At 34.4% G+C, this 25279-nt stretch overlaps 1 protein-coding gene across 12 annotated transcripts in view; it reads right to left on the bottom strand.

Moving 5' to 3' along the window:
• Positions 1-25279, bottom strand: part of NFIB (nuclear factor I B) — a 284256-nt gene that overhangs the window by 14165 nt on the left and 244812 nt on the right. For 7 of the 12 annotated variants that reach the window (XM_069090701.1, XM_069090703.1, XM_069090706.1 and 4 more), the window contains 2 exons: positions 24993-25075; positions 11595-11683 (listed from right to left, as the gene is read on the bottom strand). The exons of 3 other annotated variants lie outside the window; for them this stretch is intronic. In XM_069090701.1, coding sequence (XP_068946802.1) covers positions 11595-11683; positions 24993-25075 — 172 coding nt within the window. The remainder of the gene's footprint in view (positions 1-11594; positions 11684-24992; positions 25076-25279) is intronic. 2 more of the 12 variants (XM_069090708.1, XM_069090710.1) reach the window with 1 other exon arrangement.

Genomic DNA, 25279 nt, shown 5'->3' with positions numbered 1-25279 from the left:
TATTTCTGGGTGTGGTGCTGAGTATCTGAGCCCGGATTTGATCCAGGTCATCCCGACACTGGGGCCGGTGCCCTTACTCGCTGAGCCACCTGGCCGCCCCTAAGCAATTGGGGTTAAGTAACTTGCTCAAGGTTATACAGCCAGGTGTTTCTGGGTGGGTGCTAAGTGTCTGAGCCCAGGATTCGATCTCCAGGTCTTCTCAACACTGGAGCCGGTGCTCTTACTCGCTGAGCCACCTGGCTGCCCAAAGCATGGCATTATTAAGAAGTCTAAGTACACTATCCTCATTTTCCTCTTCTCTCAACAGACTTACTAGACTGGCAGCACAGTGCTCTGAATAAAACACTTGGTGCTAAATAAATGCTTACCAAATGACCAAATGAACCACAGAACACCATGGGCAGAGCCTGTCTGGATTTCAACAAAACATTTTACAAAGCCTTTAATAGTATCTTTGGGGACAAAATGGAAAGATATTTATTTTCAAATGCAGTTAAAAAAGGATCCAAAAAACTGGATCCAAAGAATGTTGAGTTAACTGATCAATGCTAAACTGGAGGGAGCTCTCTGGTAGAGAGTCACAGAGCTCTGTCCTTGGCTCTGCTTTGTTCATCATTTTTATCACATAAAGCCATAAAGAGTATGTTTCCCCCATGCAGATCACACAAATCTAGGAGGCAGAGCTAATATACTGGATGGCAGGATTGGAATCCAAAAAAATCCAAAATCTAAGCAGACTGGAGTATAAGACTGAATATAATAATATGGAGAAAATGCAGGGCATACTGGATGAAGGACCAGATAAAGTATAAAACATCAGACAGATAAGGGATAAAGGATCAGAGAATCATAGATCAAAGGAACCTTAGCAGTCATCTATTTTAAGTATCTCATGTTACAGATGAAGAAACTGAGGCTCAGGAAGGTTGGGTACCTTGGGGTTAGCCTTAGAGTCAGGAACACCTGGTTTCAAGTCCTTGTTATATGAACATAAACAAGTCACTTAACCAATGACCCAGATAACTCGCTAAACCAAGAAATTACTGATGAGTTTCTGATTTGGAACAGGGAAGGAATCTCCTACAATGATCAGGGGGAAACCTTTCTAACAATATTGTTGTTGTTCACTTGTTTCAGTCATGTCCGACTCTTTGTGACCCCATTTGAGGTTTTCTTGACAAAGATACTGGAAGGATTTGCCATCTCATTTTACAGATGAGAAACTGATGAAAACAGAGTTAAGTGACTTGCCCAGGGTCACATAGCTAATAAGTGTCTGAGGCAGGATTTGAACTCATGAACATGAGTTTTTCTGATTCCAAGCCCAGTGCTCTATTCACTTCACCACCTAGCTGCCCCTCCTAACAATTAGAGATATCTAACCATGGAGTAGGCTGCAACTGGATAAAATTGGTTCCTCTGTACTATACATTTTCAGAGTTTTCATGACAGAGGCTAGCAAGTATGTTTTCTGGGGAATTTTTTTTTAAAGCAATTGGGGTTAAGTAACTTGCTCAAGGTTACACGGCCAGTTATTATTTCTGGGTGTGGTGCTGAGTATCTGAGCCCGGATTTGATCCAGGTCATCCTGACACTGGAGCCAGTGCTCTTACTTGCTGAGCCACCTGGCCGCCCCTAAGCAATTGGGGTTAAGTAACTTGCTCAAGGTTACACGGCCAGGTGTTTCTGGGTGGGTGCTAAGTGTCTGAGCCCGGGATTCGATCTCCAGGTGTTCTCAACACTGGAGCCGGTGCTCTTACTCGCTGTGCTACCTGGCCGCCCCTGGAATTTTTTTTTCAGATATGGGTTTGACTATAAATTGCTGCAAAAATAACTTCCATCTCTGAAACTAATCACAGATCCAGACCTTCCCACTCGACACCCCCATCTTCAATAAAGTCAAGTCTATCACAACAGTTAAAAAAATCAACTTTGAGAGTCTATAATGGGAGGAGACATGGTTAAAAATCAGCTAAAGTAAAAAAAGTGAGTTTTTAGTGGCCTGTCACCTCAATATAAAATAGAAAAATGAGGTGGAAGTCAAGAAAGGTTAATGGTATCTTAGGCTTTATGAAGATAAGCATATTATCCAGATTGAGGAAAGTAATCAGTCTCCAACCTGGTCAGGTCAGATGTGGGATATTATGTCCAATTCTGGGCACATCCAGAGGAGGATGAGGGAACTAAGAAGCATGCCCTTCAAAGATTTGTTGTAGAAATTGAGACTTTCTAACCTGAAAAAGAGAAATGTGATAGAGTCTTATCATACAGAAGCATGGTATATTTCTTCCTAGAAGAACTAGGTGGAAATTACAAGGTGGTAAATTTTGGCTTAACAAAAAGAAAAAAATAACCCTCTTAATAATTAGAGGTGTCGGGCGGCTAGGTGGCGCAGTGAGTAAAGTGCCTGCCCCGGAGTCAGGAGGACCCGAGTTTGGTTCTGGCCTCAGACACTTAACACACACGCAAAAAAACAACTAGCCGTGTAACCTTGGGCAAGTTACTTAACCCCAATTGCCCTCCAAAAAGGCAAAAAATAATAATAATAATTAAAGGTGTCCAAAAATGTAATGGTCTTCTAGTGATGGTGAGTTTCTTGTCACTGGAGAGGGTTTCAAGTAGAGCCTGAATGACCAACTGTTGGGTATACTGAAAAGGGTAGGAGTTTTAGGTCAAGTGTAAAACTATGTTACTCCTGAGTTCTTTCAAATTCTAAGATTTTATGATTCTACTTGATAATGAACATATTGAACATCTCACTGATTCAACATTTTATAAAATGTCACAAGACTCAATTCTACAACATCTTACAAGACAACAGAAATACCTTCTATGTTTTTATACACTTATTCAATCATGGGCAGTCCTATGTTTGCTTTAAAAATAATAATTGTTCTTTCAAAAGCCTTTAAACATAAATATTGCTGGAATGAAACAAAAATACTGTATATATTCACATATATACAAATCATCTAAACACATTAGAGGGTACTAAAGTAGCTGTGGGCTATAAAGCACAGAGGATAGATCAAGATTTTCATTAATAACAAGCATTTGCTATAATATTTCAGCACTAGCTTAAAAATATCCACAGCAATCAGTGATGAATATTACCGTCTTGGAATAATATTATTGTGATACTTTTTACCCAAAAGGATAGCACCTCTACTAAAATGGACAATGCTCCTTCTCTATTAGAAGAAACAACCTGAAAAAAAAATGGGGCATCTAGGTGGCACAGTGAATAGCGCACTGACCCTGGAGTCAGGAGGGCCTGAGTTCAAATTTGACCTCAGACACTTAACACAAAATTAGCTGTGTGACCTTGGGCAAGTCACTTAACCCCAATTGCCCTATCTTTCCGTCTCCAAAAAGCAAAAAAGAAGAAGAAGAAACAACCTGCCTAATAAAGTGGGCAAAGGTAGGTTAATTGAGTCTTTGTAGTAATCCTCCTGCTTTGGGTTACATATATGTGTACTTGTGGTGACTGGCTATTTATAAATTGTATTTGTGAATAACATCCAGAGACAAATGAAGAAGTTCTGACTGTAAGAACTCAGATTTCTATAGCACATTACAGATTTGCAAGATTTGTACCTTCTTGAAACACTATGAAGTAGGAAATATCAGTATCATTATCCCTGTTTTGCAGATAATAGGATTTAGAATTGATAGACCTTAAAGATGGCTTAGTCTGGGGTGCTCATTGTATAAGTGAAGAAAATGAGGCCCAAAGAAGTTATGACTTGCCCAAAGTCACATAATGAGTAAACAACAGGGTGGAGATTTGAAATCATGACCACTGGCTCTAAATGCAATATTCTTTCCATGACTCAGCCTTCCTCTATAGCCACAGAGAAGTTAAGTGACTTGCCTAAGGTCACTCAAAAAGTGAGGCAGCCAGGATTCAAGCCTTAGTCTTTGAGTCTAGTGTTCTTTCCATTATGGAAGAGTATATAAATTAAGTGTATCTTTGTGTAATGAAAATAATGGTGTTCAGTAAACATTCAACTTTATGGACTGACCATTGTTCCCTAATATTATTTTAAGAGACTATGAATTGTGGTCCAAATTAATGAGTCACTAAAATTCTCATGGAGAAACTAGTCTACAATCCTAAATTGCAATTCAAGTAATCATATTATGTCTTCCCCAATCCTGGCCCTATTTCAACTGTGAATATGCTACACCTATACTTCCTGTCCCAAGGTAGTAATATGGTGGGTAATTGCTGTTGGACTCCTCTTCAAATGAGACTATATTTAAGTGAAAGACAGAGTTTTTATAGCATGCTATGCAATTTTTTTCTTCCCCAATTTTTAAAGGAACATTTTATAATCTTCATATTTCCATCTGAATGATACTTGGTACTTGTAAGATGGCTTCTAATGACTACTATGTCTAATAATTACCTGCTTCTGAAAGCTCCCTGCCTGCCTCTTACCTGAATTATAAGGTACTCGCATGGATTCTTTAGGAAATACCAAAAATCATAACTTGCAGGTGTTTCATGGAATTACTCTAAGTGAAAGCAATAGCACTTGAGAGCAAGGAGAAAGAGAAGTATTTGTTTCTTAAATGAATAGCCTTATTTATAGCAGTTCCTTAGGAAATGGAAGCTTTGAAAAGTGACAAGCATCAAAATGCTAGACAATAAAATCTCATCAAATTGGAGTCCACGATTAAGAATCTTTAATGGTTGGGTCATATTGGACTGAAGGAATTAAATTTTTCTTTTGCACCATCAAAAAAAAATAAGCTCTAAGTAAAACAATAGTATTTCATATTGTTCTAGTTAAGAATAAAACACAAAAAACACTTTCGGCCCGCAAACAAGTCATGTCATTGAAAACTCTTCCACTGCACATGAAATAGGCCAACAACAAATGGTTCCTATCTATTTTGTAAAAAGTCCTCTGAAACTTGAACATCCCTCTTCTGTCTGTCAATGATGTTCAGCATATACTTGAGTGTTCATAAAAGAGTTATTTTAAGATGTCAAAAAATTCAAACTTTTCACTAATATCTATTTTTCCCTGTGGTAACTTCCTTATAATTGTAGACTTTTAAAAATGGTGGATTGATAAATGCATATTATAAAGATGATTTACTATACACACATGTGCATGCGTGTGCACACACACACACACTAAACTATCTATATTTAATGTTGAGTACCTGTGTATGGACTGATACTTGTAAGAGGGGAGAAGTAATTGAAAAGAAAAAAAAAGTAGTTAATCTGCTGTATACTTACTATAATGAGAAGCCCAAATGGTTGTTTTTCACTCACTTTACTTTTTTTCTCTCTTTGGGTGCTCCTTTTCTCTCTGTGGTGCTGTATTTACTGGTTGTGCCTTCTCTTATTTGCATACAACAATTTTTCATGGGATAGAGGGGGCAGAGAATAATGCTTGGAAACTACTTTCTATTAGTGTTCAGGGTGAATACCTTGCCTTTAAAATCAGATCATCTAATACACAATATAGTAAAGCACATTTGCATACTAAGAAAAAAATCCACAAATTATATATATATTTTTAAATTAGCAACATTAATATAGCTTCTCATATAGAGTATTATAAAGGCATGTAACTTGTTTAAACATCTAGAGTTTTATAATATTATTTATGCTGCCAACTAAAAAACAACAAATCCATGTTTTCTACCACTTTATAATGGGCATATGTATTTATGTATGTGTTTCATTTCTATGTATTATATATAACAACCAAATATCATTTTAGCTAACTACAGAAGGGAACATCTTAAAATTTCTAGCATTTTCCACAAAAAAATTATCTTAAATTATTTGGTATCATATAGGTATTTTATATAATTTAATAAGATATGATATAACGTGCAATTCAACTTTGAATAAAAGATGATCATTATATAAAAAAGTAGCACCCCTGGTAATAATTGGAAATTTTAAAGTGTTCATTTACTCAATAAACTCTGCCTTGGCTGGCTGCTGACAAAACATTTTACATACAGGTTCATGGAAAATGTAAATCCAATTCTTTATATAAAACATCCTGAAATAAAGTATTTAATATACTTCCTTACTCTTTCAAGGGTTAAGAAGCAAAGTTTACACTTGGGAATTTTTTGAAGCAAGCTCCTCCCTTTCTTGTTGGGCTGCCAAAAATCATCTGACAGGAAACGTAAGATTAAGTTTGTCCTACCTAAGTGAACAAAGAGTGCTCAGAACAGGCGACTGCTTTACTGCAGAGCGGGAACTTTTCTAATCCTGCTGGAATCTACAGTGCTTCTCAGAAAATATCACTGAAAAAGTTGTTTTCTTTACTTTAACATCTTGTCTCTGGATCATCTCATTTTGGTCACACTGCAGATCCTGCTGCTTCTCCCATAAAGGTTAACTTAAAACTCCCAACATAATCATGTGGAAAATGGACATTATTGATTCCTATGGTCCATTGTTCCCCCATTCTAAGTCCCTGAAGTTCAAGTTCAATCTGGAATTACATCATGTCTGGTTTCTCCTGGTTACCAGACGGCTTGAGACGTGACCACAGCTACAGAAAAAACAAACAGCCTTCTTCACGCTTCGGCTCCCCTATCGATTCAAACATAAACTTTTTTTCTTTCTCTCAAGTATGCTTCAAGTATGGAGCATGGTTAATTTAGAGATTAAGTTCCAAATTAGATTATCTAATGGCATCTTAATGGATTGCTGACCCATTTCCTGTGGGATGGCAGCATGCAAGTCTGGCTGGAATACAATTCATTTCTTAGGAAGTGTTCTGAAGACGTTTGCCTAGATAGAAAAGGAGGCATCATGTTCTACACATCTTTCTTTATAATGGAGAAACTTAGATAAAACAGAAATGGGCACATATATATATACATATACATACATATATATGTGTGTATACATACACATATGTATTCATATATCTATGTATATTAACTGCTTGGGGACATATCTTCATAACTGCTTTCTGTGACAACTATATCAATAGAATTGTTTCATTCAGTCAAAGCTAATATTTTAATTTCAAATTACTAAGCAGGTGTGAGCAACTTCTGTCAGAATGAGTTAAATGTTTCAAGCAATACAAAAATGCTGTGAGTTTACCTCACAGCAAAGGAAGTAAGAAGTCCTGTTGCATAAAAATGGTCCTCTGTTATTTGGGCTTTGTTCTTTCTCTACCTTGAACTGAAGATTATTCCATTCATCTACCTTATCAGCATTTTTATCAGGGTCCCAGAGTGGTGCTAGGGGCATGGAATGGTGCGTAAAAAGTTTGAACACCCCTACAGCTGACAGCTGAAAAGGAAATTCAGCACTCTGAGAATAAAGCTCCCCCCAGGAACCCCAGGAACAACCCAGCTGTTGTACTGTACTTATGTGTCAAGATAACAAACTGAAAGCAGGAAATGCTAACCTAGTGAATTTGCCTGGATGGTCTAAGTGTACTGTTCAAGCAAAAGTTAACCCTTTATACCACCAAAGGGTACATGTGAAAGAGTTTGTATGCATGTCTATATACACCCTTATGTTGCATTTTTATGAAAAATTGGAGCTTACCTGTGTTAAAATATTTGTAGGCTTTTGGGAAGAAGTCTATGTGCAGTCAAGAGGAAAGGAAAGATCTTATATAAACAATCCAAGTTTTACTTGAGTACTGCTGTGTAGTGTGTGTGTGTAGTCATGAAGGCAATGAATGATATTACTTCACTTCTCTTTTTTCCTCTCCTGCCCCTGACCAGCCAGCTCCTAATAATCTTTACTGGCTGCTAAATTTCTCTTGGGAAATCAAGCAACTCTCTAAAATTGCAGCAATAAACGACAATTTCTTCTAAAAACATATGTAAAATCACTACAGAATAAAACATCCAGCTCATAGAAAAATAACTGTCAACACATGTAACATGGAAAATAGCTGATAAAAGTCTCTTCTGTACCATACAGTCATGGTATCACCAGAAATACAAAAATCCTTCCAATTATTTTGCTGAAATCTTCAATCTAGTCATTATTTTGGAGACTGAGCAAATGGCTTGTGTAAATATATCCCTCAGTAACACTCACATGTTTATTTTTGGCCATCTGAAGTCTTCATCTATGTTTATATAAGCCATCAAACACACACACACATACACAACCACTCAGTTGTGGGCTTGAGTCCCCTCCTCCAAAAGAAGTGAGGGGAGAGAAAAAGGGATGAAACAATAAATCCTGTTTCTCTTTTACATAATGCCTTCCCTCCCACATTTTAAAATAACACATTAATGTTATTACTGAATACTGTGCTTGTTTTTTCAGTCAATTACATAGTTCTTTCATGTTTGATAGCACATCCTATATTCTGGCTACAAGATTCAAGAGAAAAACTCCAGTCAAAAACAGTCTATGTTCTGTACCTATATTCACATATGTAACTTGCACAAGTAATCATTTGACTTACAAGAGCACAGATATAACAGTACTTCACATAAACAATACATAATTCTTCATCATCTGAGAAGATGGCCCTTACTTACTAAGTTGAAGGGGGAAGAGTAAACAATACAAGAGCACAATGGGATGATCTCAGTTTGAATGCTTCCACTACCTGATTTGTGTTTACATAGAAGAAAAAAAAAGATTTTTAGGTGAAGCCAATTCTTTCACCACAAAATATACACATGTTCTACAAATTTACAAGCTCAATACAACAAAACACATTTAGAACTAATAGGCCAATGAAAATTCTCCCTAAGAAGTCAGTTTTGATTCCTAAAGGCATTGTTTACATGTTATAAACTGAAGAAGAATAGGGGAAATTTGTTGGATTAAAATATACTTGCACAGGGCATTCCTTACCATCATGGTTATCAGCCACTACGGAAGGATGAATGCTTTAACAGAATAGCCCCATTCCATAAGCATACTCATGCAAAATGTAAAGGGTCGAGATTGCATTCCTGGTTATTGGCCAATAGGCTGGGTGGAGAATGTACTGAAAATAAAATGTTTCTTTGGTTTCTCCTTTCTTTCTTCAAAGTCTCCAGGGGCTGCTTTGTTGGAAACCCTATTTTTCTCACTTTTTTATGCCAGAGGCAAAATAATTCATGAGTCTGACAGCAACACTTTTTTTTTTTTTAGAATTCTCAAACTTTCAGATAATTTTAAAACTATTGACACTTCCTAAGAACCCTATCAAACAACTATGATTGGAAAAGAACAATTCACAAAGAAATTAATCAGAAATTATTTTTATTTTCTATTTTGATAGCCAGTTGGCAAAATCTAAAAGTAGGAAAAATTGTACATATTCTCAAATAAATATTCTTTTTAAACTCTGATGTGGCACATTTATATGATAGCTATGAATAAGAACTCTTTTCTTGCCTTCCGTTTGACCTCTTGGTTATACCAAAGATGGACTTAGCTGAGGGCAATGGCAGAGTAAAACAAAGTACACCAATTTAATGTTAGTCAGGTTAGAGAAACACTGGGATACCATTGGGTATAATTACTCTGTCTTGAAAGACACCTAGAATGTAAGCTCATGGAGGGAAGCTGTTTATCTGGCATGCTCTCATGTGGTCTCCATTTCTAGCATACCTACTCAATAAACACTGGACAAAGTTATTGAATGAATGAGAACTACTCATCACTTTCAGCAACATGGATCCTGTATGACCATATAAGAAGAATACAGATTTCTAAGCCACCTTTTTGTTGTGAACTTCCAGTCTTCAGCCTTTTCTACAGTATTTGCCCAATCGGTCTAAAGAAAATTACTTGAGTGGATGGGAGTGAGGGGTAAGAGGAATGCAGTTTTCTAGTCTTTCTATTCTAGATTTCTCTCAATTTGCCATAACCTAGGGATGGATTCCACTAAATGTTGCCCAAATAGGAGATGTGTAACATAAAATAATAGCTAAAAACTGCTGAATATTTCTGGAACATTTACACTGTGTTTTTTTCTACTCACCTGGCCTTCGGTGGAATATCAATTTAAATATTTTTATTGACTTCAAAAATCAATGGAGGTAAGTACTAAAATAATTCAGTTTTCAAGAAGATTCTATCATAGGTCTGTCAGTAAAGTATAGCTTTTCCCCTTTCTTTATCTACTTCAAACATACTAAACTGTTCTGCATTGAAATGCCATTGATTTTTTTTTTTAGTGTTCATTATCTTAGGGGTATACTAAAAGATATTTTTTATGCCCTTACTCACACATAGATGTATAATACATATATAAGTACAGTCTACCTAGTCTACAAATAAACATTTGTTCCCATGTTAAGATCCCTATGGAAATGGCCCATTGTACTACCAACAGGGGAAATCTGTCCAACTGAATAGAAAAACACGATTCAGAAGTTTAAAAAAAATGAAACTATTAAGCTACTCTTTTAAAATCCAAAATGATGCTAATTTTTTAAAGAAAATATTTAGTGTATTAACAAGATAGTGAGTCAAATTAATAAGAATCACTTCATTGAGTTAAAATAACAGGAATAAGTAATTTGTTTTGAGCTTAATATTATCAACTTTTATTAATTTCATTACTTTAAAGTTCTGAATAAGTTTACCTCTATGCCTAGAAGGCTTCTATATGCATTTACAAATGTGCTGTTTTCTAGACAGTGGTGGAAAAACAGGTTGACTTTATTTTCATAGAACTCACAGTGAGATTAATTCACCTCCGATTTTATATTTAGTTATATTAATTCAAAACAGTGACTTTTAATTATTTTTTTGGTCAATTTGAATGAGATTTTTTAAACACCTTAGAATCCTAAATTGATAGTAATTCATCCTCACTACTTAAAATTGCTTTAATACTAATACATAAGATTTTTTCACAAGATTCTTTGCCTTGAACATGGGTTATCACAACCAAAGAATTCATCAGCTGATGGTCAGCCTACTAGAGATGAGTCTGTCCATGCTTAAATAGTACAGTACTTGAAAAATAGAATAGTCTGCTATGAAAACCATAGCTTTCTAAATAATTTTCCCAGCAAGACAAAATAAAGTTAATTCTCAATAATTCCTACTAATGGATACAATGAAGTGAAATTTGGTTATGGTTTCAATAAGCTGCTCTACACAAATTCTATAGGTGCTTCTATTTAACAGAAAAATCAATTGTTTTTTGTTTTAATTTCAGTCTCCTCCCTCTGATGGAAGTGTTAATGATTAATGAAATGACTTTGAGCTATTGGTGGAAGAAAGTTGAAATGAAGGTTATACTGAAAAGCTGAAAATTGATTACAGAAAATACTTCACTAATGATTTTTTTGGGTTCTTTGGGTAACAAAACCTAATTACTGTTTTTACTTTGTGCTATTTTGTTTCTTTAGGATTGTATTGATGCCTGATTTAGAAATTCAGATGGATAAATTAAAGTACTCTACAGCTGCAAATTATTTTTAAGTTTGAAATTAACTTAGTTATTTAAAAATAATAATAATAAATAAAAAGAGAATGTATAGCCAAAAGATATTATACCCATAGATTTTAACTTAATTTTGACATATATTCTCTGAAAGGCCAGTTAAAACAGATATTGTAGCTCATGTTATTTTTAGATGTAGTGTAGGTTTGGAAATAATTAAAATGTTACCTTTGCCAAGTAATTCCCAATGTATCCTCACTGGCACTGGGGTATAAATGCCTGCCGTTTTGATTCATGGTCCAGTCACAAATCCTCAGCTGTCAATTGAAACCTAGCAGTCAGATATGGATCGAGCAGTACTACAGTTTTTAGTATTTAAATGAATACATGCAAACTAGTACTGTACATGGCATAAACCTTACTTTCCCAAAAGGTAACGTTAAAAAAAAAAAAGAAAAGAAAAGAAAAACTTATTCTGAAAAGCAAAATTTCTAAAGATTGTTTTAGATAAGCTACTTTAATATGTTCCTCTAGTAATTAAAGCATTCAAGAAAAAGTTGTGCTTAGAACATAACCATTAGCCATTATTAGAGTACAAATTGAGCTGAAATAAAAGAAAATGTTAATGTTCAATAGTGATATATTTTTTTTAGAAAGAAAATCAGAATGCTTTGTATCTATGCAACATTCTAAATAGTCTGCACTAAGGTCAAATAATCATTAACTTTAAGCATGCATTTTGCAAACCATAGAAGACATGCAATTTATAGGAAAAAGTCCCCACCTTACACACATTCTCCCTAACTCCAATTAAGAAGTGTACAGGTATTTGGCAAGTTTAGGAGTTTATTAATTTAATGTTACTGAAAGTGACACGACTTAGAAAGAGGTGATAAGAATTTCTAATCTTATTATAAACTCCAAGGAATAGAATTTAAAGTACTGCGTTACATTTAAATAAGAGTGAGGAATGCACTCAATGCAAGCTGAAACAAATTCTTCCCAGGTCTCCAAATCATCGGTTCTGCCCTTCAGAGACTATTCATGTAACCCTATACAGCTCTGTTTGTTTAACAGCTGCCCTACAGTGCTAGCAGATTTATTGAAAAGATATACTGCTTATTTTTATGCCTAAGAAAGTAAACTTATCTGCCTTTGTGGAAGAAAAAAATGCTTCAAAATTATGGTTTTTAACCTTTAGGTATCCATGTTGCAAATAAAGTACATCTTGTTTGATACAGCATTTTTCATTATAGAACATGACATTTACAGTGATTAACTGCAGAAAATGTTTATTGTTTTTCCATGAAAAGTTTAAGCGTGCTTAGGAGATGCTGATTATGGGCAGTCATTTTCAACTTATATGATTTGTTTTAGGGTTTTCTAGATTAGTTTGTACTAAAACACAATTCTGAATGTTGAAATTTTTACTATATTATACAAGATTCTTCATGTGAAGCTCTGAGTAACGTTAGTTTTTAAAGATTTGCAGGGTTCTCTCAACTCTATTTTAGTGATTATTTTTTAGAAGGTCAAAACACTTACTACTGTGCTACTAATGTCTTAATATTTCAGAGGGAAAAAATCATTTCGGTCATCCATGTGACCAGTCACGTGAAGATACAGCCCCTGTGAACAGGCCATCAAGCCATTTAAAAACTATATTAGCCTGAAAAGGAAATATTTATTCCTAAAAGAATAGTTGGAAATATATTTAAATGTCCAGTACTATTTATAAACCAGAAAATGTGTGATAATTTAATTACATATGAAAAATGTAATTCTGACAATCTGAAAAAGTTAGAAAAAGAAAACCCAACATATTCTCACTTGGTTATAGCATGTAAGTGTTCAGTGTTTTCTTTATTAAGTGTAGTTCAGAAGGTCAGAGGTGACTATTGTCACTTTTGACTGAAATTTAAATTGTCTAAAGTCTCAGTAATGGGAATATTTTCACCCAAACAGAGGAGGTGGAGTGGGGTAAGCTGTTTTATGGTGTGTTTTTTCCCTCAAGGAAGATGTCACTGATTTTTAAAAAATCACTTATCTCCAAATATTTTGCCAAGAAATTGCTTATTAAAACATATGTGTGCATGTGTATACATTTGTTTTTGATTGGTTTATGAAAATATGTAAGATATTTTCATAAGTTTTTTATTTTATATGTTTATCTTTCTGTCTATTTGGAAGTTCCAAAAAAATTTCCTAAAAAATTTCCCTAATGAATTCTACAAATTCTGATCTTTACATTAAATACTAGACTAGACTGACCTTAAACAACTGTGAAATTACTTCTCTCCAAGAGAAACAGTTGTGGAAGTAGAAATGAAGGTAACCTTTGTGGAGAAGAGATGATTTCATCTCAGCATTTGTGATAAAGAAGAGAAAAACTAGGCATAATTTGGGAGAGCAGATTCCAAAGAATCCAGAGAAAAGATAGGAGGACTCCATGGCTAAAAATTCATAGAGGAAGACAGAACAGGAGAAATGGTAAATTTTTAAGAATTAAATTCTGAAGACACAAAGAGAAACAATTCCAATATGGAGAAATAAGGAGAGATATCTGAAGAGACCAAAGAAAGGCACAAACCACTTTAGATGTCTAAAGATCAGAATGAATTGAGGCTGGCAAGGAAAGATAAGAACATCAAAAGGGGTTCCTTTACTTAAACTGAATTAGAAGTGGATTAAGGCAAGGATAGTATTATTCTTTGACCAAGGTATAAGATAAAGAGAATCACAACTTTTTTCTCTAATAGAATAGCTGGAAAGAAGCAAAAATGGCTAGCAGGTCACAAACTACATTTACCCCAGGGTAAAAAACAAACAAACAACAACAAAACAAAACTGGTGGATATAATTGTTGAATCACCACTGCTGATCTTTGAGGGAGGTTCTATAGACCTAGAAAAGGGGAAATGTCCTGATTTTCATAAAAGGGAAGAGAGTAGAGTCTAAAAACTACCAAAAAGTGAGCTTGACTTCAATTTCTGAAAAAATCTAAAAAGTGGTGGTGGCTAGGTGGTGCAGTGAATAGAGCACCGGCTCTGGAGTCAGGAGGTCCTGAGTTCAATTTTGACCTCAGACGCTTAACACAAAAAACTAGCCATGTGACCTTGGGCAAGTCACTTAACCCCAATTGCCCTACCTTCCCCTCTCCAAAAAGCAAGGAAAAAAAAATCTAAAAGGTGTTATTAGAGAGGTGGTTAGTGAGTAGTTAGAAGAGGAAGAAATGAAGGTAGATAATCAGCACAGATTCATAAAGATTGTGCCAAATTAACCTCATTTCCTTTGTAGTCAGGGTTACTAGGGTGGTATATTAGAGGAATGTTAAAGATATCATTTACCTAGATTTTTAAGAATGTGTTTGACAAAGTCTCTCTAATGAAGAAGATGGACAGAAGTAGGATAGATAATCAAGAGAATATAGAACTGAATGAATGTCCAAGTCCAACAAGTAATGATGGGATTTCATTATGGAAGGAGATACCTAGTGGAGTACCCTTGTTTTGTCCCATACTATTTAGAAAGGCAAAGATGGCATGTTTATCATATAGCCCTCAAGAGCAAGGACCATCTGTATCCCAAGCACTTAGCACAGAGCTTTGTACACAGTAGATACTTCCTAAATGTTTGATGGATTTCAATGAATGGCACAAAACTAGGAGGGATAGTTAACACACTGAATAACAGAGTAAGGATCTAAAAAGTTCTTGGCAATCTAGGACACTGTACCAAATCTAACAAGCTGAAATTTAATAGTGTTCTATATCTGGATTTGGAGTAACAAGACCTGGGTTTGGGTCTTGGTTTTGTTACTTAGTTCTTGTGCAACCTTGAATAAATCATATCCTTTCTCTAAGCCTCAGTTTTCTCATATAGAAGAAGAGGTAGTTGGCCTCTAAAATCCCTTCTAACTCTGATTTTATGATCCTTAGGTCTTATACTTGTGCCTCAAAATAAACTTTCCAAGTACAAAACGGGGATGGGGTCACTAGATAGCAATGAAAAAAAAAAGATTTGGAGTCTTTAGTAAGCTCGATAGATGTGATTAATGTGATTTGGCAGGGGAAAAAAAAGAAGATAAAGCACTAAAGTCACCAGAATCTTTAAGAGAATGAGAGTTTCCAAAATATTGGAGGAGATAATCCTGTACTTGGATCTGTTCAGACTACATCTGGAATATTGTCTTCAGTTCTGGGCATAAGATTTTAGAAAGGAAACTGATAACTTGTAATATTTTTTTTTTCCAGAGGTGGGTGACTAGGATGTTTAAAAGACTCATTTTGAGATCATACCACATAAGGATTAGAAGAAGGAACTGAAGATGTTTACGCAAAAGAAAACTCAGGAGAAAGGGCATGGAGGGGTGGGAGGAGAATTATTGCTGTCTTCAAGGAAAAGAAGGACAGTGTTATGGAAGTGTTCTTATCAGCCCCGGGAGTCACAATTAAGAGTAACAATGGATGAAATTAGGGGGGAAAACTATTCTAGCAATTCCATGTTTCTAAAAAGTATAATGAGATGTCCTGGGAAAGTAGTGGACTCTTTCTCACTGTAAATCTTTAAGCAAAAGTTAGATGACCACTTGGGCAAAGCATAGAGGAGTTGCTCTCAAAGTAGGATCTGGGGACCACTGGAGGTCCCAAGATCCTTTCAGGAGTTATATGAAGTCAAAATTATTTTCCTAATAATGCTAAGAAATTTTAATTTCTAATATGATAAATATAGTTACAACCCACACAAAGTATTTTTGGGAGTCCTCAATAACTTTTTAGAGTATAAAAGGATTATGAGACTAACACTTTTGAGAACCATTGTTGGAAGGGATTCTTATTCAGGTATGGCTTAGATTTGATGGCCTGTGAGGTCCCTTCCAACTTAGATTCTATGATTACTTTTTTTTTTTAAGTTTACATTTTTTATAGTCTAGGCTAGCTTGGTTAAGTGAATGGAAAACATTACTGAGGGATTCAAATTTAATAATAATAAAACATTTTGATAGGTTCTGAAGGAACAAAAAGCAAGGTAAATAACTGATGTGATAGGAAATATAATTCACTAAAAGTTTTCCATGCTGGTGGATAGTTCTTCTATCAAGTATCCATGATTTTATTGGCCAAAATAATAACATGACAGTCAAATGGATGCTTCAGCATCTAGGGGCTTTTTGTCCATGAGCTTTACATTCCTTTAGAGAATAGTGTCTATTAAAAATGTAGTATTACCAAAATCGTAATGAGTTTAGAAAAGTTATTTTTTCCTGAGCTTAATAACTGATCTCCAATGAGTCATTTATGATAATAATAATAGGGGAGGGGGGAGTCCTTAGTTCTATTCATTTTTAAATTATTGTATCAAAAAACTCAACATAATAGAGATTAAATGGGCATTTTCCTGTAATATTTTTATGCACAAATTTTAAGGGAAATGTAAATAACTTTAATTTTAATTTTTACCACTAATTTGACAGGCTTTTAAATGTTTTTCCTTCCCATAAAAGCTGGAAATCATGTTTTTACAAGTATGAATAAATTAAGATTACCACATTTCAGGATGGTTTGAGAATTCAGTCTGTGAAATTTAGTGAGTTCCTTCTTTTGTGACATGAGTTCTTCTAATCCATAAGAATTGCTTATGAAAACACACGTCTATATACACAGGCATGCACATATAGCATTACTTCATTCTGGGGATGCTTTAACATTCAGCTAGGTTCTATAGGAAAATTAGAGCAATTATTGAAATATGATTTTGCTCAGAATCCCCAAAAATAGCACAAAATTCATCCTTCAAAATTTGATATTAATAATGATCCCCCCAAATTAAAGACCAAGCACAAAAGAAGAAAAGATTGAAATGCCTGAAACCCAACTAAGCATTAGAATATAGTCAAATCTCTCCAGAAGATGTTCTCAATAGTTCACATAAAACTGGATCAAAGAACAAGGATGGGGATCTATCTGACTGACAAAAATTCTTGGAAAATGAAGGGAGAGACAGTTGTTTGAGTACCTCCAATTAAGATGTCAAGTCCTTCAATTACTGTACCACTGGGGTATGTGGGTGTATATGTTGGTGTGTCTGTGATTTCAGAAGTTTAGGAAATAGCTAAAGGCCATCAACAATCAGCAGCATGCTTCTCAATAGATTGACTAGTAAAGTTAGCCCAGAGCATCCTTTTATTTACAAGGGTTCTTCTAGCACATCAAAAAGGTGCTAAATGCTAAACATTAGCCCTGGAATCAAAGAAGCAAATATAAGCACACTAGATCTTTTTCCATAGAAAAAGCTTAATGTAGTGGATAGTACACTGAATTTAGAGTTCACAGATTTGGGTATAAGTTTCAACTCTAGACACCATTACCATGAGAAAGGCACTTTAGGAATGTGAGCCTTAGTTTCCCCATTTATAAATGGGGGGGTGACAATACCTGCATTACCTACTTCACAAGATTGTTGTAAAGAAAGTGTTTTATAAGCACTAAAGGTCTTTATAAATGTGACTCATTATTATTACTCTTTTGCAAATTGGCAGGGTCAACCATACTGACACCCTCTAGTGAGACTCTCTCATTTAAAAACTTATTAGTCAATAAAGTATAACTGTCAATCCAAGCAAAATCTATTAATTCACAGACAGTAAATGGTTGTTGGTCAAATTTATAAATGATATGTTCTACAAATATTACACTTCTTTGAGGTAAACTGGAAAGCCCAAAGTGGGCCATAAGTTCAATATGAGGCAATAGTGAAACAGCAGTCAAAACGGTGTTATTATCCCAGGCTGCATTGAGAGTCATAGTGTCCAGGAGGAGGGAGGTGTAATTCCTCTATGTTCCTCTAGCAAATCTAGAGTACAGTGTTTCTTTATGGCCCCCACACTTTAAGAAAGCTTTTGGTAAACTTACATGTTTCTAGGGGAGGGTAACAAAGTTGGGAAGGGGCCTTGAGAACATCCTATAGGATGTTAAGCCTGAAGAGCGGACTTGAGATGGTTGGGGTATGAGGAAGACGTGTCATCTATCTCTAATTATCTGAAGGATTGTAAAAAGGAAAAATAGTTAAATCTCGTCTGCTTACTTTTAGAGAGCAGAACTAGAAATAATGGGTAAAAACTGTAGAGGCAAATTTCAGTTCTATATAAAGAAAGTTTGCTCACAATTAGAGCTATCCCAAAGTAGAATGGGTTACCTTAGGAGATAGTTGGTTCCTACTCACTAGACGCCTCCAAGCTATAAACTGGAATATCCCTGTTATACAGTGGACTACATGATTTGAATTCCTTTCCAATTTAAAGGTTCTGTGATTCAGTGGAGGGGAAAAAAGTATCTAACTTCCTTCAAGCTCTCCAAATTTCCCCAGTTTTTTTTTTTTTCACCTTGCAAGGAATCCCAATCTAAGTTTTAACTAAATCCTTTACTTTTAAAGGGGCAGAGATTTTAATGAATTGCATCATTGTCATAGATAAATTTAAATGGTTCCTGAAAGTAGACAACAGGATAATCTGAATAGGGTTCTAAAGAAAGGACAGTTTTCTCAAAAGGAAAAAAGAAAGGGATACTCAAAATGTCACTGAACCACTAACTTAGTGGAAGGGATCATCTAATCTAGCCCTTTCATTTTAGAGGTAGAAACTGAAGCACAGAAAAGGGAAGTGGATTGCTCATGGTCAAGTAGTGAGTGGCACAGCCAGAATTAGAACTTGGATTCTCTAGTTCAGCCCAGTTTCTATAGCATAAGATTACAACATATGAAAGACTTCTAGAACACCTTCAGAATCATTTCAAAATTCCACTTCCATCAAGCACCCAATCTATATTTGAACTGTAACAAAAGGATCATATTAAATGAGCCCGTATAATCACATAGCTTCAACAAATGTTACTGATGGATCATCAAAGGAGTGGCATAAAAATGGGAAAAAAATTTAAAGGATATTAAAAAAAAGTGAGACTGACATTCCTAATTCAAGGAACTAGATTTTGGTTTTCAGGAGACCTCCTGTTAAAGAAACAGAGACCTGGGTTCAAAGATTAAAGAAAGGCTTTGCAGCAGAGTTGAAAATAGAAAGAATAGAGATCTACTCTCAGTAAAGTGCTTTTTCTTCTCCACTCAGCTTGTTCATATTTACTCTTCACTTTACTCCAAAGAAGTTTTTTCCCCTAAAGACTAAAGCACATATATGTACATATATATGTGAGTGTATGTATGTGTGTGTATGTATATGTATATACACACACACATATTTACAAATGCTCTTATCCTTTTGTGGTTTTTAACTTGGGTCATCTGAAAATAAAATTTCCTGATATGCAGATAATTTTTTTTGTGGTAGCATTTGTTGATTTGGTGTTAGCAAGCTAAAACAGTAATAGTTTTAAAATATGAGACAGCTTTAGTTTTACTTAAAAGTAGGGAAAGGAGCTACTTTCATTTTTGTCTTTCTATCCCTGGCATCTCACCTCTGGTAGGTTCTTTTTAAGTTCCTTTTGAGCTGTACAGAATGGAACTCTGTTCAACCCGATGATGGTCTCTATAATTCTCTTACAATCCATGAAGAGAAATGCAAAAAATGAATGAATGATAAAAGGCAATGATACAATTTTTTTTTCTAATTTAAGAAAAATCCATATTAAACATTTGCATAGGGCATTATTTTGACTGTAACTTCCTTTAAATGTGTTTCCTTTCCAACCAGCCTATGTGAAAAGTGACCTCTTATCCATTTGCATACCTCCCTAGTGGTCATGTGAGATGGTTTTACGTCAAGTTGTCAATTATGATAACACACACAATAAGAACAGGCCAAGTGTTGATAGCCTATTTCCTGACTTTATTGAAAAGTTCTGTTTGAGAGTCTGCTTGGATTTTTTTTTCAAAATCTCTTGCCTCAAGTAACAATACTACCTTTGCAAGTAGTTTTAAAACTCCAGGCTCTTCCCTGCTCCTCACTCTAGAGTGGTCATTTGTGTTTATATTTTCTACAATAAATGGCATAAAAGGGGATTTCCATTAAGAGTTTAACAACTAAATGATGCATCTAAAAAAAATCAACTTCCTATTTATCCTGTTTCTGAAAAAGGATACATTTTGTGGATAGGAAATTGGATTTTCAATGAAAAAACCCTTTTTTTAAAGTTTATTTCAAGAATCTACCTAATGGTTTTGCAGTGATTTGTTTGTAAGCTAGCCCAGTGAATGAGATCATAGCACTTAATCATCATGCATCACATGTATCATGCCCAAACCCAAGCACTAGTGAAATCCATGCAATTATAAGTAATGCAAGGATCTTATATGAGCAATAGCCCCTCAGCCATTAACTCCAATATTAGATAGCACATACAGTTATGAGAAGATTATTTGAGAAAACTAATATGATGCTTCTATACGAAACTTGACTTTGCTTTACTTTGTCATTTCATGGAAGTCAAAAGTGATTTCCCACATACTCTATCTAAAAGCTCAAAGCTATCTTGAAAATTAAATAAATGTTTTCTGATATTTTGGAGAAGCGACCTTTTATTTTTAAATAGGAAGCTCCTTCACTTCAATGTCTTTAACTTCTAACTTGCAACAATATAAAATATATCTGTTCCCCCCCCCCCAAATTGGGCAAGACTAATGTTAAGAATTTATGGTTAAATTATGATTTGAGACTTAAAAATTAATGTAGATCATCAAGTTTGCTAGATGATTTTAATGATGTCACTAAGCAGTCTACAGTGTCAAAGATTCAAGGCCTACATTTAGCCAATTCATTATGAAGTAGACCAATTCCATAAATAACCACAGTCATTCATGTGACTTCTCTCATACTATCTATTAACACTATTCTAGTTGAATTGTACCTAAAAGGATTACTGTATTTCCAGTGCACCATATTTTTCTATATTATTCCCATTTACTTAGGGAGATACTATTGGGAGAGTACTGTTTCTCCATGCTAAAATTAACAGAATGTGCTCATGAACTATTTAGGGAAGAGAGGAAAAGGAGCGCCTTGCCAAACTGATTTGAAGTCAGAGATAGTAGATCTTCCACTCTTCCAGAAAACTCCCAAACCATACAAAGACATTTCTTAGCAGAGACTAAAAGAGTTCAGTTTGCGAAAGCAGTATCCATTAGTTCTTCAAGCCACCACACCATCTTCCAAAAGGAAAGTTAAGAAGAAAACAGTTCCAATTGAAATTCTCATTGAAAGATTTGATTGAAACCAAGGCTTAATAGAAAACACATTAAATTAAGCAATGACCCTAGAGACAGTCTAGTTCCAATACTTAACAACACTCAAACACTTGTTAAAAGATGAAGGAAAACTTTATAGGAGAGTTCTAATCAACTTGCCATGAGCCATCTTTTACAGTTAATTGGAGCAGATCACTTTTAACAGCAAATTGCTAACATATTTACATACACGTGCATCTTTGTAAGTCAGTCTTACTAATTATGTGACTTTTTTCTGGAGACTGAAGTCAAATTACATATTTTAATGATATTGGTAATTTTTTTCCCTAGCTTGTAAATAGCTGGCATTTCAAGGCCATTAGGTAACAACCTCAATTGGCAATGACCATTGTAAGAGAGCTTGCACAGATTTGCAATTAATGTATGTGCACCTACCAATGTAACAAACTAACATCTTTAAGAGCATATTTTTCAAAGTATTTTGATACAAAAATGTAAATGTATTACTCTTACTGGTGATATATGCTCTTATTCAGTGTTAGATTTAGTGTTTCCCATCTCGATTCAAGAATCCCAGACATTCTGGGTGTTAGAAATTGATATAGTTCTGCTTAACCATAATTGTCTGGAAAGATTATTTATAAGAGAGTCACAAGCATCCAACCAACTTAAATTTATTGTTAACCATAATTTATGTAGGCTACATTATAGTTCTTTTTAGGTAAAAATGGAACACTCAATAATACATGTCAATACTTTTCATAACCTGAAAGGATAAATCTTCATCAAGCCCCCTGCAATGAAGTAAAGAATGTACCTGTGACAATATTTATTCTTAAGGGGTCAATGTATATTAAAGGGTATGGTGAATGTTTAAAAGACCTCTCTGAGACTAAAAACCACTGGCTCTCTAATTTTGAATTTCTCCCAGCTAATATAAAATGATTGATTGCCTTTATTTCATGTACCCCTCGATTTTCCTTTTCATTCATCATGATGTGCTTTAAACCAAATGCATTTAGAACCTGCTGTTATTAGAGTGGTCTTTTTAAAATCTTTGTAAAGTAATGAAAGAACATAGTAAATCAATCTCATTTCTGCTGTAGGAAAAAGTAATCTTTATTCTATTAAATAATAAACTATTTCTTTTTTTCCCTACTAAATAATAAACATTACAAGTTCATCTTTAAGATCTTTTAAAAGTTAAAAGGTTAAAATAGGCCCAATTAATTAGAATCTTTTAAAATATACATTATAAATGATAAACAGAAACTCATTTTATGCATGCTTATTATGAATTTTCATGAACTGGGTTTCTGAAATGCTTGCAACAGTACCAATTTTTCCTATCACATAGGGAGAAAATGATCTGTATACTATTTTAAATTAAACTGAATTATGGAGACAAAACTCATATAGTCTCTCTTTAAGGATCTATGTATGCCATACATATGAGTAAAACCAACCACATTTAACTAAACTAGATATTATCCCTACTGTAAATCCTTAAATTTAGGATGTTCACTCAATATGAGTGGTCTATGATAAAAATGTGTTCTGGAGATCAAAAATTAATAGATAAATATTTCAAAGTATAATGTTGAGCTTTTGCAGTTTGGTGATTTTCTAATAATGGTGGATAATTTCTTATAATTTATCCTGAAGAGATGAGAAAAGAGAAGTATTTTGCAGATTAATTAAGGCCTGATTATCTGGTCACAATCATGTGAAACACCAAATGTGACAGCCAACAAGGAAACTGAGGCAATTAGATTGGCATGTGGGTTACTTATAATTCTAAATACATGGAATCAGTGTGACCAAGTTCTAAATGTGCTTGGGAGCAAAAGTTGAGACTGTGGAGGCACTTTATTATGAATTCAAAAATTAACTGGAAATAAAGAATGCAAATCCCATGACAAAAGTATTTCTGAAAATATGTGAAGTGATTTTGAAAAGAACAAGTTTTTAAATCTATAAACCCTGCATATGTTTAAAAATACAATGAACACATACATTTGTCAAATAGAACCATATTATAGTAATTATAACACATTTCATATTACAGCAATTTTAGAGGTGAAAAAAAGCAACATACCAGAGAATTATGCTGAAAAGCCAATGGCTGGCAAAACCACTAATTATTATTTGGTATTTTCATAACTGTGTACAGATGTTTTCATTTAGTTCTCACTGTTGTTTTTTTTTTCTTTCAAATTGGCAAAACGTCAAATATCTTGAATAAACTCTCATCTTTATTATTTTCTCTGAACTCTGCATGTGGTGACCTTTAATATATACAGTCTGCCACCTTGGCCTTCAACTGTATGGGACTAGAGAATTCCACATGTAACACAGTTTAACTAGGTCAGAACAAGTACAGACAATGAAGGCCTAATTGAAAATATAGTTGGCACGAGCACCAAATCATTTGTGTGTGTGTGTGTATGTTTGCGTGTGTGTGTGTGTGTAAGAATGTACATCCACACACAGAGAGATATGTGTATAAATGAGTTAAAAGCATTTCTCTTTCAGAGATATTCTGAAATATTCTACTTTTTCCCTAATAACATATCCTGTGCTATCAATGTCAAACTGCTCTGCTGTCAGCATTTGAGAATAACAAACACAAACATCATATAGTTAAGTTCTAACTTGTTTGGATTTATTTCTGTTACGTTGTAACTAGGCAAAGTGTGATTTCTATATTTATATGGCCCATGCTTTTGACTGTGGCTAATTTGTTTACAAGCCACCATTAATCCTGGCTGTATATTTTCACAGTTTGGGTAAACACTTCATTTGCATTAAATTTACAGCATTAATGAGATGCGAAATTTAAAATGCTACTTGAAACATAAATGATGTAAAAAAGCAGAACAGCAAAAAAAAGTCTTTATCACATCTCAAATCAGAAAGCCAATTTAAACTTATTAAAGTAGGAACAATGATGTCTTGTACTGAGAATTTGGTTTCATAGCTCATCTTTTTCAAATAAAGTATAAAAATGAAGATCTTAACATCTGGAAAATGTGAAATAACTCAGAACTCAAAATTTGTACTGCTTATGCTCTAATTAGCTTTGAAATAATTTTTAACAGGTTTGTCCTCTGAATGCTTTAAGCAAATACCCATCTGACCAAGAAATTTCACTTTACCTGAACCACTAAGAATTATTGATCCTACAATATATACTCCAAACATGAAAACAAATCATGTGCCAGTTTAAGGAATTTTGTTTAGAAGTATGAAACAAAAAAAAAAAGAAAACATTTTGGAATATGAAATAATAATTTTTTTTGTCTTAGTCTTCCCATGAAAAAATACTAAATGCATCAGAATCCCATTCTAATCCCAGATTTGAGTGGCAGCATGTAAAAAGGTATTGTTGCAAAAGCTTGGCTATATCATTACACCTATGTGAAACTTGCCCACCTGTTGCTGGTGTAGGAAGGATGGGTCTCTTGGGCTTAGTCCCACATATCGATTGGCTTGAGATGTGCCTGAGGCTGTGTAGGCTGATTAAGGAAGAACAAAAACAAAGATAAAAATCGTAAACTATCAGAAAGAACACCCTGTCCATGTATAAGAAACCCAGACAAGTGGGATTTGTAATAAAAAAAAAAAAGTGCCTCTACATTTCTCTTATTTAGCTTGAGTGTGTTTTAACAACCGGTAGAAGAGAAATGATGGTTGATTTTGAATCAACTGTCCAAAAAAAA

This window comes from Petaurus breviceps, unplaced genomic scaffold (assembly GCF_028583685.1).
Source record: "Petaurus breviceps papuanus isolate PSGF00001 unplaced genomic scaffold, PetGlider_PUasm1.0 187, whole genome shotgun sequence".
Classification (NCBI taxonomy): domain Eukaryota; kingdom Metazoa; phylum Chordata; class Mammalia; order Diprotodontia; family Petauridae; genus Petaurus; species Petaurus breviceps.
Note: the sequence above shows the minus strand (reverse complement) of the source record. Positions and strands in the feature narration are given on the sequence as shown.